This window comes from Populus trichocarpa, chromosome 5 (genome assembly GCF_000002775.5).
Source record: "Populus trichocarpa isolate Nisqually-1 chromosome 5, P.trichocarpa_v4.1, whole genome shotgun sequence".
Classification (NCBI taxonomy): domain Eukaryota; kingdom Viridiplantae; phylum Streptophyta; class Magnoliopsida; order Malpighiales; family Salicaceae; genus Populus; species Populus trichocarpa.
This window is the reverse complement of record NC_037289.2, coordinates 371,177-385,257: the sequence shown is the minus strand read 5'-3', so window position 1 is coordinate 385,257 and position 14,081 is coordinate 371,177. Positions and strand designations below refer to the sequence as shown.

Genomic DNA, 14,081 nt, shown 5'->3' with positions numbered 1-14,081 from the left:
GTTCGGATAAATCCATCATTCCACATCTTCCAATAAACAAAACCTAATGCCAATATTTGACCAAATCAAGAGAGTCAATATTAAATCCTTCATATCTAGTTGCTCAAGACACTTAAAAGAATAATTTCACGTATAAATCCACTTTTATACATAAAAAAATAATTGATTTTTTTAAAATTTTAAATAGGATATTTATATTCAAACAAATGCATTCACATAAAAAAAAAGCATTCACATAAAAAAAAAAAACAATTCTCTAACTTCTTGGAGTCAAATCACGAAACAATCTTGATTTAATCTTGACCAAGCAATTATGTATCTAATAACTTCATGAAACAAAGTTAAAGTCCAATTGACAATATTTTTGTCTCTTATGATTTAGGAGGAGGATTACTACTTCATGAAACAATTTTTTTAAAAAAAAAATTATTCAGCATATTAAAAAAAATATAAAAAAACACCTAAATAAAACATTAATTTAATATTTTTATTTAAAAAACATTTAAAAAAAAACACTCCGTTTAACTTTGAAACAAACAACAACCATATATTCTCATTTACGAATACAAGTACCTGTGGGCACAAAAACACATGATGATGGTGATTGAGTTGTTAGCTGATCAACAACTTTGACTAACCATTTTAGCTTCCCCTCCTCGTGCAAATCGCCTACCACCACGCCCCACATTATTAGACACCAACTAACCAGCTAAACCACCCCTCTCTCTTACAAGACACAACCTTGCTGAGTTGCTGTTGTCTGGTCAGTTTTAATCTTCTCTTTGAAGCAAAACAAGACCATTCATTTCATTATTTTTTTCAAAATTCTGTTTCTTTGGTAATATAAAGGCAGAGGTTGTAATAACATAGTTGCAAATTGTACACTGTTTCATTGTTTTGTAGATCCTCTTTGATTTGAATTGTTGAAATGGCTAGAAAGAAGATAAGAGAGTATGATTCTAAGAGACTTTTGAAAGAGCACTTGAAACGTCTCTCTGGTATTGATCTTCAAATCTGCTCTGCTCAGGTTGATATCTCCCCATCCTCCCAATCTTCCCCCATGTGTGTGTGATTTGATCCCGTTTTCTTTTATTTGACCATATGATTGTTGTGGTCATTTGGTATTTTATGCTTTTATTAAGTTGAAATTTGATTACTTTGGATTGGAAATTGGATCTTATTTGATTAAATTTTGCAACCTTAGCTTAATTTTAGTGGAAATTGAAACTAGGTTTCTGATATGCACTCAATCTGCAACTGGGTTTTTTGAAAGTTCAAGTTTGGAGCTAGTGATTAGCTATATCATATTTTGGTAAAGTTGGTGACTTTAGCTTGGTTTTGATGAAATTCTAGCTGGGTTTTGGCTATAATTGCAGCTCTTTTTTTTTTACCGGCTCTGTTAAAAATTCAAGCTTGGTAATGGGAGTGGCGTTATTTTGGATTTGATGTTACAAGTAATAAGATAATCTGTTGTTGTGTCTAGGTGACAGAAGGTACAGATTTCACTGAGTTAACAAATAAAGAGCCATGGCTTTCATCTACAAAATTGGTTGTGAAGCCTGACATGCTATTTGGGAAGCGTGGGAAGAGTGGTTTGGTTGCTTTGAATTTAGATCTAGCTCAAGTTGCTGAATTTGTGAAAGCACGCCTTGGTGCTGAGGTGATTTTTTGGATTGAATTGCATGAAAGTTCGTTCTTTTGTTTGTCTGGTTAGGTTTTAGATTGATGTGCAAATTGGATCTGCTTTTTTAGGTTGAGATGGGTGGCTGTAAGGCACCAATAACTACCTTCATTGTTGAACCATTTGTTCCACATGACCAAGAGTTTTACATCTCAATTGTCTCTGAAAGACTCGGCAGCACTATTAGCTTCTCAGAATGTGGGGGTATTGAAATTGAGGAGAACTGGGATAAGGTATGTTTACATTGTTCATCTTGATAGGTGCCTCTTCATTTCTTCTCATATTATGACTGTTTGATCTCATAACTGTTGGAATTTAAATTACCGACATGGTTTGGTTTTTGGACTTCTGCAGGTTAAAACCATTTTCCTCCCAACTGAAAAACCAATGACACTGGAAGCATGTGCTCCATTGATTGCTACACTTCCTTTGGAGGTGAGTTTCTAATTATCGTTGATTTAATAAATTCTGGTGATGAGCAATCTAGCATGTTTCACTGATCAAAATAATTAAACAGGTTAAAAGTCTGATTCTTGTTAGTAAAAAGTGGTTCCTTGGTTTATCAATTGATGGGACATGCTCAGTGCCCTTAGATTCTAGTTTCTCTTTGAGAAAATCTCAGAGTTGAAAGTTTTGGGTATCTTGCATTCTGAATTGCTTAATATATATTTGAAATTTGCTGATACAACTTCAATACTATCTCAGATTCGAGGAAAAATCGGTGATTTCATCATCGGTGTCTTTTCTGTATTTCAAGGTGAGGATGTTCTTGCACATTCATTTAACGTAGGAAATTACTTGACTAGTGAACAAGATTCTAATCACATGTACTTGAATCTTTTTAATTTTCATGTTATATGAAATAGTAGAGTGGAAAGTAAGTAATTTTTTCTTGAGAATCTTGAAAGGATTCAGAATGGTCTGGTATTTCCTTTTATATGACCTCTTTGCGAATTTCTTACACCGAATATTATATATGCTAGTAATGAATTCACTTCTGATTGCTTTTCCTGTTCTCCATAGATCTGGACTTCAGTTTTCTAGAAATGAATCCATTTACACTGGTGAATGGGGAACCATATCCACTGGATATGAGAGGAGAATTGGACGACACTGCTGCTTTCAAGAACTTCAAGAAGTATGTATATATTCATATCCTCTTTCGAGGAAACCTTCAGTTGACATGAGATTGTCGTTTGGGTATAGTACTAACATATTTTGTCTCTCATCCAATATGTTTTGGTGCATTCAGATGGGGTAATGTAGAGTTTCCTCTGCCTTTTGGAAGAGTTCTGAGTTCTACCGAAAGCTTCATTCATTCTCTGGATGAAAAGGTATTTACATGAATGCATGTTTTGACATACTTTTACTTGCCTATACTTTCATGCATGGAACTGCCATTATCTTTTTGTCCATAATTCAGATGCATTAACAATATTCTTGTGTTTACAGACAAGTTCATCTTTGAAATTCACTGTTTTGAATCCAAAGGGACGTATCTGGACAATGGTTGCTGGAGGTGGTGCCAGTGTTATATATGCTGATACTGTAGGTGCTTTTATAGCCATATGCTATAATCTACCTGCCCTTTATTGGTTGGTGCAAGGTCTATACTTCATGATTTTACTGGTAGACTAATTCTTTTTCCCATTAACAAGGTTGGAGATTTGGGTTATGCATCAGAGCTTGGCAACTATGCAGAGTATAGTGGAGCTCCAAATGAGGACGAGGTCTTGCAATATGCAAGAGTTGTCATTGATGTAAGACAATAAATTTAAGCCTTTTCTTTTTCAGCATCTTTTCTCACAATTATGTCGTTACTCATGTTCTGTAACAATATTCCTTGATCATTGTAGTGTGCCACTTCTGACCCTGATGGTCGCAAAAGAGCCCTTCTTATTGGAGGAGGCATCGCTAACTTCACCGATGTTGCTGCTACTTTCAATGGTATTATAAGAGCACTGAGAGAGAAGGTATGTCTAGTTGAATCTAGTCCAATTGCTGTAAGTAGTGACTGGTTTAAGTTGCCTCTTTCTACATGTAACTCTTCCTCATCACCTCCTTATAGGAATCCAAGTTAAAGGCTGCAAGAATGCACATCTATGTTCGAAGAGGTGGTCCAAACTATCAGACTGGTTTGGCCAAGATGCGCACTCTAGGAGAGGAACTGGGAGTACCTCTTGAGGTATGAAATGACAATCTTCTTTTTGTAGTTCTCATTGAGTTTGTTGGCCATTGGTTTATGAAATTAAATAAAGCTCTAAGCTCTGAAATGCATGCTGTTAATAGGAGAAAGGTAACCCTGTCTTCAATATTGATCTGTAAGATTGTGACTTTTTTTCCATTTGAAGTATGGAATCCTAGTTTACGAGGAGTGCGCAGATCTAATACACGTGCCTTAAGTTTTGCTGGTGTTTTTTTAATTATAAAGTTCAAGTTGTCCTTTACCTTGACAAACATGACTGGATTTGAATAAACCACAAGATCTTCTATGTTCTTAGAAAGTTTTCTTTAGTTTCCATTTCTCCACTCCTGAAGATTCAGATCTTGGAACTTCTTTATATTTTTCTTATTCGTAGCTAAGCTGTGACAATTTTTTCTTTTGTTTTCAGGTTTATGGGCCAGAGGCCACAATGACAGGCATCTGCAAGCAAGCCATTGATTGCATCATGTCTACGGCATAGTCTACCAATTCATTTTCTCCTTTGTCAATGTGAGTGAAGAAAATGTATTGTGGGAAGTTGTGTTGAGAAAATAATTTAGCGTAGAAGGCGTAAGCTGGATTGAATTGCTGTATACTTGGCATCAAATTCTCCCTTATGATAAACAATCTTGGATCAATGTTTTGAAATATGCATGACACGGTTTCGACTCTGTATGGCAACTTACCAATTTATTGTTTGAGCAATCAAATCACTTTGCTATTTTCCTATGAAATTCCCAGTCCATGTCTTCTTCATGCTATCGAAATCTTCTATTGATTGAATTTGTACTCAGTTCTTCTCTGATAAAATGCTGCATCATAGCATAGCTTAAAATTCGAAACCCAATGGCCCATGAATCCTATGGACATCACCTTTCCAGTTTGTTTTAGACTAGAAAGTGGCTATATGTTAGCTGACAGACACTGGTACTTGAGTGTCGAACGTAGTTGGATTTGTTGACTCGCTGGACTTGTTGAAAGAAAAAAACTGCCCAGGTCTCTTTAAAAGTGCGGTTGAAAAATAATTTTTTAAAAATAAAAATATATATTATTTTAATATATTTTTAAATAAATAATATTTTAAATTATAATTACTATTATATTTTCAAACATCCCTGTACTTGGAGTACCAATCCATCAGAGAGAGAGAGAGAGAGAGAGAGCAGAAAACGTATTGCCCTGCCACTTGTCCCCCCTCTTTGATTTCTAGCAACGAACGCCAACAGCCCCATTTTTGACCGCCCAGTTTCTCTCCTGTCACAACAATAAAATAACTTCCTCTTCCTTCCCCTCCCTCTCAAAGTTGGGTGGCAGCTGGCAAATTATCATGGCAAGGGCGTTTAATGTAGTGCAGCTTGTTCCCTATCGGCTTTCCGCAAAGAAAGAGCCAGCCCGACCTAATAAATGCACTAACTTTGCAGTTCTGGTAAGAAATTTCAAGTTGAGGTGGAGGCTGATGACCATGCAGAGCTACCTGCCTCCAGTACATGGGATGATATTAAAAATAATATTTTTTAAAAATGTTTTTTAATATATTTATAAAAAATAATTTAAAAATTAATTATTACTATAATATTTTTAAACACCACTTTAGTCGTGATGTAGGATTGTATTGGTAGTAAACGTGAACCTGTGAGGACTGAGGAGGAGGACATGAAAATGGAAAGTTACATTCATATATAAAACAGATGTCTTGCATTTGAAGGGTCCTTATAGCTTCTTAGTTTTTGTTAGGTAAGGCCCTCGTAAAGACAGAGACTAATGCTTTAACTTCTGTCTCAAAACATTCACAGTTCACAACTTTGTAGGACAGCTCCAGTCTTTGAGAAATGGAAGAATCTCCATTTGAATTCACACTCGAAGGACCACATTGCCCTTAAGTGTAGGCTGTTCTAACTTCTAACCCTGTATGCATTAACTTTATACTAGGTTTAGCATGCATCATTGAGTTACAGTAGAAAGTTCCCATTAGCAGCAGTGTTGACAGGTAATTAATTAGTATATAAGGATTATGAACTATAATTCTTGAGAATTAGAAATAGAGAACAAGCTTCAATAGTGTTAGATAAAGTAAAGGTTATTGAAGTATTTTTACATAATATGAGCTGGTGAATGGTTTATGGAGTGATTTTTTGACAGTGATGGATGGACCCAAGACATAAATTTTTAGCTACATCATTAGTGACTATCCCATCTAACTCTTTTCCATGTCTACTGCTGTGTTGTAAAAGAGTTGGTTATACACTTGTTTAAACTAGAAACCTCGGGTACTATAAGATGGGTGGGGGTGGCTAGGGTTCTTTACACTGCAAGTGAGAAAGACTAGAGAAAAGTAGAGAGTGTGTCAATGCCAGGTGTTGAGAGAAGTGCTAAGATGGAGAGAACTCAAAGGATGCTACTGATCCTTGCCATTTTCATTCTGGTTCTTGCCTCCAATGTTGAAGCAGGAAGGAAGCTCAAGGACAAGGAGAAAGCTGACCAACCGCAGAACTATCTAGGAGGCTTTGGTACCAGTGGTGGCTTTATCCCAAGTCCTAATGGTCCTCTCTTTCAGCTTGGGCCAACAGGGTATTGCTCTTACCCTGGGGTTGGTTGTGTCAGGATCCCTGGTACTGGTTCCATTGGCTCACCACCATGAGCAAGAGTCTTGACTGCACTTACTAGCCAGGATCTCTAGCTAGTTAGTCTAGTGGCGGTCTGGTTTGAGGCTCTTGATTTAGGGGTCTGGACTCGTTTTAGCCGTGGAAGTTTCAATAAGCTTGTTTCAGTTTGTTCTCCTATGTTTATGCTTGGTCTTGTGTGCTTGTGTTGAAGCTTATGCCCTCTTCTTGTGTTAGTGTGTCTATGTTTCAGGTCTGTCATTAATTATCTAGTTGATCTATGAAGAACTTGGCTTTCAAACCCTTAACCAGTACTATGTACATTACAAGCCCTATCAATAGATGATCTATGTTTAAGTTACTACTTGTTCTACATATTCTCTGCAATGTTGTGTTCTATCTTTGAGACATCCCCTCTCTCTCTCTCCTTCTCTTTCCCCCCACCTCACAGATCTTGATCAGCAAGAAAAGAGAAGCTTCTTACAACACCGTGTGTTAATTAACCATATAATCTTAGTTATCTAATCACATTAAAGCACACTTGATTAAAAAAAAAAATCACATGAAATACACATCCCATTTCCAGTTAAAGATCAATGGCCTCAGGATTCTTGCTGGATGTGAGCCATGCCATGTTCCCCTACATGGATGAATGGTTTTTTTGTTTATTTTGTAATTTTGCAGGAACAGTTGAAATAGGCTTAAATGGGAGTACAAGTTTTGAAATATAAATGCTTACTTGTAGCCATAACTGGCTTTTCTGAAACATGATTCATGGTTTGATGGATTTGGAACATAACTCTTCCTTTTTAGCAGTTGCTGAATTCTTTGAATTGTACTAAGAAATAAATAGTTGGGTGAGGCATTTGCCATTTGTGATAAATGATGCTTGTATCATGGGAATTGCAGCCCTCAATCAGCAGGCAAAATAAAGCTGCTTTTGGTTACTGTTCTGATTAAATAAAAAAAAAGGACAAATATAAATGTACTTGAGTAGAGGGACATAAAAATATAAAAATAAATTTATTAAATTTTTATTTTTTCAAAATAAAAACACAATATCATGCTATTTTTATTTTAATTGTCGCTGTCTTTTTTGTATAGAGATGGGATGAAAATCATGCAATCCTTGACCATAGAGAATATTTGCTGCAAGAATCTAACATTGTACCTTTCCTAGTTTGAGTTTCTACATCTTTTTAAGACATTGAAGGATCCTAACAGTCTCCCACCAACCAGAACAGCTCTCTGTTCTATGTTATGGTACTCAAAAGTATGTTATTAATTTGAAGATTAAGACAAGTTTTTATACCTTCTATCACACATCACTCCTCTCCCATTGTTATCTTCAATGCAAAAGATGCATTGAATATTAGGATGCTTAGATTAGTCCAAATATATCCTTAATTTGGCCATAAAGATTTCATATATATAAATGGAAGATTAATTATATTGTGTACAAAAACATACGATTAACTGTTTAATTTATTCACATATATATTAATTGAAAGTCTTTCTGCCTTTCATTGCCCTTGAAAATCTTTGAGGTTTGAATATACTTAAACTTTGTTCGACAGATTAATATGATGGCATTCTAGACGGGTTTTAATTTGAATTGTTTTTTATATTGATTTATTTAAATTTAAATGATATAATAAAGTAACCTATAATTTGATCAATTTGTTCAAATTTAATCAGGTCAAAATCAAGATTAAATTTTTTTTGAAATAATTATGTTTGGATAAAAATAATAAATTTAGATTGATCTGGTAAACATAAATAACTTAACAACTTTATAACTCATATCGTAATCCGAATCAAATCTTAAATTAGATTTGACAATTATACTAAGAGTTTGTTTGAGTGTATTAAAAATTATTTTTTAAAATATTTTTTATTTAAAAATATATTAAAATAATATTTTTTAAAAACAAAATTATTTTTAATACCAGAATATCAAAACAAATCATAAAAATATAATAAATTAATTTATGATTTGATCAATTCGTTTAAATTTGATTATGCTAAAATCAAGATTAAAAAAATTTAAAATAACTATGTTTTGGATAAAAAATAATAGATTTCAATTGATATAATAAACATAAATAACTTAATAATTTTATAGCTCAAATTTTAATCCAAATCAAATACTAAACTACATTTGACAATTATGCTAAGAGTTTGTTTAAAAATATAATAGAAGTTGTTTTTCATACTATTTTTCATTTAGAAATATATTAAAATAATATTTTTTTAAAAAATTATTTTTAATACCATAATTTCAAAATAAATCCTACATACAAAAAAAAATTAAAATTCAAAAAAATTTTAAAAAGAAAAATTTTACTGCAATGCCAAAAGAGACTTAAAAAGTCACATGTGAAAATCACTATGCTTTAACCTTTCGAGCAAATCCTATACATGCTGTGGATGAAACTAGTGGATGAGAGAAAATTGGTGGAAACACTCCTCTTGGACTTTTGTTCAACTAAAATTTAAAAACATGGTCGTCCATGTTTGGTAATCAATCTTAATCATATCCATACAAGTAAATCTTCCAACATGTTTTGTCAAAATCTCAAACATCATTAATCAAATTTATTAAATCCAAATCCTTGAGTCAAGTAATCACATCACACCATCGACCTGTCGTCCTTACATCATGTACCCATAAACATTTGTTGCCCTTGTCTGTCTGTTTCTCTTGCAACTCTCGATCAATTTCTGTTTGGTTCCTGAGAAAACACCAAAAAAAAAAGGAGCATAATTTTCTCTGCTTTCTTCACAAAAAAGCTACACTGCATCCAAGGCGAAAAGCTCTCACCTTTCCATGATCATTGATAACAACATCAAACTAGTAAAAAAACCATTTTGATTTATTCAAAATTTTCCATCAAATTCTCACTTGACTAATCAAAAAATGGATGATACCTGTGCTGTTTGTGCTGATGCCCTTGAATGGGTTGCTTATGGACCATGTCTCCATAAAGAAGTCTGCTCTACTTGCATAATTCGTCTTCGTTTCATCTGCAATGATTTTCATTGCTGCATTTGCAAATCAGAATCCAACACCATCTTTGACACTAAGGTTGATTATTACATAAACTGTCTTTTGATTTCTAGGTTTTGATTATATTTTGAAAAGTATTGGTCTTTTTGTTGTTTATGATGGTTTTAATTTCTGGGTTTTGACTTTTATACTGTAAAGTTTTGGTCTTGTTAATTTTTGGGTGTTGGTTTTTGTAGGCATTAGGGGATTGTACGAGGATGATAAGTGACTTCAAGGGTTTAGGTGGAGTTAATGGAAAAGAGGGTAAAGTAGGGGAGTGTTGGTATCATGAAGGGACAAAGGCTTATTTTGATGATTTTGATCATTATAAGATGATTAAAGCTATGTGTAGGTTATCATGCAATGTTTGCAACAAGAAGGATGGAGGGTCAAAAGAGTTTAATAGCGTTGAGCAATTGAAGGGGCATTTGTTTCACAAGCATAGGCTGTTTATGTGTGGTCTGTGTTTGGAAGGTAGGAAGGTGAGAGTTGATTCATTGTTAACCTTTGCTTCTTAGCTTGGTATTTAAAGAAATGAACATCAATGGAGTGTTAGAACATGAGATCGAGAAATGGTATTGAAATGAGCTCAATGAGATTATTATGTAGAATGTGCGGTAGGATTTGATTGTCCCATGTCAAAGAAAAATTTTCGTTCTTACATGGTCTTTGCTTTAGCAGGCACACTTGTGTTCTATGACTTAATTAAGTTTTGAACTAGATATTTACAAGTGAGCAGAAGTTATATAATAGAGCACAATGGACTCAACATGTGAGGACGGGGGACTCGGTGGTTGATGGTAGTGAAAGTGAAAGAGGTAGATTTACAGGACATCCTATGTGTGAGTTCTGTGAGAATCGTTTTTATGGAGATAATGAGCTTTACTTGCATATGTCTACTGAGCATTTTACTTGCCACATATGCCAAAGGTAACCCACGCATTTTTCCCTTAAAAAGGCTTTCATGATTTTAGCGTTTTGTTTTATCAAATGTACACTCTCATATGTCCATTTTGTTTTTTGTTCAATGCAGGCAACATCCTGAACAATATGAATACTTCAACAGTTAAGATAACTTGGAGGTTGATTATATTTTGTTTTCATACGTCTTACTCGCTTGTTTTTCATTGTATGTCGTGATTGCTTTGTTTTTTAATTAACATACCAAACTTTATGTCTCATATCCATTTTCGTCAAGAACATTTCTTATGTGAAGATAAGGTTTGCCTTGCAAAACAGTTTATTGTTTTTGCAATTGAATCTGAATTGAAGGTGATATCTATTAGTCTTAATGATGCATCTTTTCCTTTTGGCCATCAATATTTAGAATTTGTTTTTTATGTTTTCTGGAGGTACTATGTGACTAAGAAGACTTGTGTATTTCTGATATCGGTAGAGCCGTAGAGGCATAATACCATGGAACATGGAGGGTGCTTGTCTTGTTCTAAGCATAGTGCTGTACTTCAGGTGTGTTTCGATCTTTTTAATTGTTGGACGTTACCAATGTCATTGGCATTTTCTGCTTTCTTCATTTTATGCTAAATTCTACCACACCTGAGCACTCTGTAGCCATTCATGCTTATTAATTATCATTCTTTATAATGTGGATAACAACATGCCTCTGTTATTTTCTACATCCAGATACCTACGAGTTTCTGGTTTCAGCAAATTAATGAACATTGTCGGCATGGTAGAAGTTATGGTAGTCATTTGAATTCATCAAGCTATCAAATGAACTTGGCCATTGTAGATAGCCATCTGACAGCCAATGCTGAAAGGCCTTGTGATATTTTATCAAATGCCCAAACAGTTTCTACTCACAGAGAGGAGTGTGAAATTGATATAATTGTTAACCCTTTCGAGTCATTAGCCACCACAGATTCTGAGCCACCTTCAAGATATAATCATGTTTTAGGACAGAACTCTAGGAGTGTACCAATGGAAGAAACCTCCTTTCCTCCACTTCTGATGGCTCAAAGCAGCCGCCAACAGAGATCCAGAAATGGTCTGGTGGGTTGAGTGGGAACACAATGGCTACTCGCCTTCATTGCTGAAATATGGTAAAAGTCCTTAATTCTTCCCGGGCTTTGCCAGCAGCAAACAGTCATCCTATCTCATTAGCTAGTTTTTCTTACCACTCAAGGCCCGTTTCAGATTCCGGGGTTCTATCTCCATCCAGTTCTCTGAGTTCATCCCAGAGTAAGCCGGCAATAATTAAGGAATCTGATCTTTCTAATTACACGAGCTTTGCTCAGGCTGGGCCATCAAGGACTCTAATGGACTTATTGTCTCTTCAGATTTTGCAAGTTCATCTAGGACTTCAAATAGTAACAGCAAGGTCAGCCAAGCTACTGTGGCTCCAAATCCTGTAGACAGAACCTCTCACAAATCTCTTTCCAGTGCTCCTTGTCTATCTACCGCTCAAGTGGATAATATGTCTAGTAGGGCCTCACCTTTGCTTAAGATTGAGTATGTTCAATCTTCTAATAAGGCTCTAGTGGAAAAAATTCGTGCTACATTGGAATTTAATGAGGAGAAATTCAGTGCATTTAAATTAATATCCACAGAGTACCTCCGGGATTTAATTGATACTGCAGAGTATCTTGCCTACGTACATCAATTTGGCCTATCACATCTTGTCCTTGAGCTAGCTAGACTTTGTCCCAGTGCTGAGAAGCAAAGAGAGCTTGTTGAGATTCATAATTACAACGTTGGGAAAGAAGGGTTCTGTTGAAAATGGATTGAGCATTGACAATGGTCATTCCAAAAGCAAGAAAAGTTCAAAGAAAGGCAAAGAGAAGTGTGATGGTAATGGTATCACAAATCTCTGAGAACATTTTGTCAGATAGTTTTAAGGTGGAGATCTTACCAAAGGAAGGGCATCATGGTGGAAAAGGCAAATCAAAGATTTTGGTCGACAAACAAACTAACTTAAATTTGTCAATGGAGCCAAAGAGTGAAATTGTCGCTCAGCCAGATGGTGTCAGCTCAAAAAAGAATGTGGGGGCTGGGGGAGGAGGGAATAAACCTAAGAAAAAAACCTCAAAGTTCCTTAAGAACCCTGTCGGTGATACTTCCGCTGCCTCACTGCCCCATGTTGGTAATTCTGACGCTGATCCTGATGAAAAAGAAGAGAAAGCAGATGTAGACAGCGATATACCTGAACTGTTGCTGGTTCATGAAGTTTGGAGAAATGGGAGAGGCGGAAAGCTTGTTGCAATGACCCAGTAATATTGCAAAAAATGACCTTGCATGGGGGCATAGTGGAAATGCCTGTTTGTATGTATAGAAAGAGCTGGCACCAGACTTGATTAATGTCTTTTTGTGTGGATGTTAAAGCATGTTGTTGCTAGGTACATACCAGTACATTAGAGGTTTAATCCCTTGAACTAACTAAATGTTTCAAGCTTTTGAATTAACTGTAATCTTTTCCTGTTTGTTTTAGGTTAATCGCAAAAAACTTTTTTTTGGTACGATTTGGTTGAATTGGAAATATAATATTTGATATATTTTTTGATCAAATAGAACAATTAATTGGTAGACATGGAAATGTTGGCAATCATGGATGCCATAATTGAAGATGGCTACTATATATGGTTTGGTGCCAAAAACAGAAAAAAAAAAGTTATGAAAATTTAGGTTCAAAATTAGACTAAAAATGTAGCAATGAATGCTTTCATAAAGCAATTTAACACATGCTTTATTTGAAAAATTATCAACACAACATAAAACACCACGTAAATCATCAAAGCTGCAGGAAAGACAAGAGTAGGGATTGAAGGAGATAGAGCGAGGAAGGGGAGGGGGCACAAGGTAGTTTGCAACCCCAAATGTCAGCCACAATGACTCATCACAGGTTGTCTCGCTAATTGGTCAGCCATGGCATTTCCTTCACGAATAACACTAACAAAAGGTAGATTCCAAACACGACGATCCTTACCCAAGGGCTTAGCTGGTGCGAGTTCTTGAGAGGACGTCCATTGTCATATCATCAGCAAGATTCTGCACCATTTGTTTCTTCTTCTGGCCTCTCCATTGCAGGTATATTTTGTCATTTTCAGATATGGAAAGAAAGATAGAATGATAAGCATTTTTGGGTTGTTAGAGAAAATTGCCAGAACAAATCCTATGAACCACATCCTAATTAATTAGAATCAACAGAAAATAACACTCGGAAAGTAACACATTATTTCTGAAAGCAGCAATCTAGAAGGGAAAGAAAAAAGATTAAGGATCAATATAAAGAGAAAGACCAGCAGAAACTATAGCAGGACAGCATAAATAATCAAGCCTAGATCATTAGCAAATTAACTCGAGCCCTGGATCAAAATGGAAGCTCAAAGATTACTTCGTATGAAAACAAAGTGTCTTACAACATAAATAAAACCAGATTCCAGTCCAACATATAATCGGAGCGAAAATTAAATCAGAAATTGTTCCGAAGTCTTATTGAGTTCAACAGTAAAGGTAAGATTCAGAATCCCTATGTGTAGGAATATAATGGCAAAATTGGAAACTGAAGAAAAGAAGAAAGATTTACAAACTACC

General features: G+C 35.1%; 1 protein-coding gene and 1 pseudogene across 2 annotated transcripts; both read left to right on the top strand.

The window, feature by feature from the left end:
- Positions 1-580: 580 nt before the first annotated feature.
- Positions 581-4,618, top strand: LOC18098488 (ATP-citrate synthase alpha chain protein 2). Of its 2 annotated transcripts, XM_024602413.2 has the most exons (13): positions 581-763; positions 904-1,027; positions 1,484-1,660; positions 1,753-1,914; positions 2,036-2,116; positions 2,387-2,438; positions 2,705-2,819; positions 2,934-3,015; positions 3,134-3,229; positions 3,340-3,441; positions 3,538-3,654; positions 3,750-3,866; positions 4,294-4,618. In XM_024602413.2, exons 2-13 carry the CDS (start codon positions 929-931, stop codon positions 4,363-4,365), a joined length of 1,272 nt encoding a protein of 423 aa, XP_024458181.1. In that variant the 5' UTR covers positions 581-763; positions 904-928; the 3' UTR covers positions 4,366-4,618. The 2 variants fall into 2 exon arrangements, with proteins under 2 accessions (XP_024458181.1, XP_024458182.1); XM_024602414.2 differs by lacking the exon at positions 581-763 and having other exon boundaries at positions 771-1,027.
- A 4,385-nt stretch (positions 4,619-9,003) lies between these two features.
- On the top strand, positions 9,004-12,952 carry LOC18098487 (uncharacterized; annotated as a pseudogene).
- Positions 12,953-14,081: the final 1,129 nt, after the last annotated feature.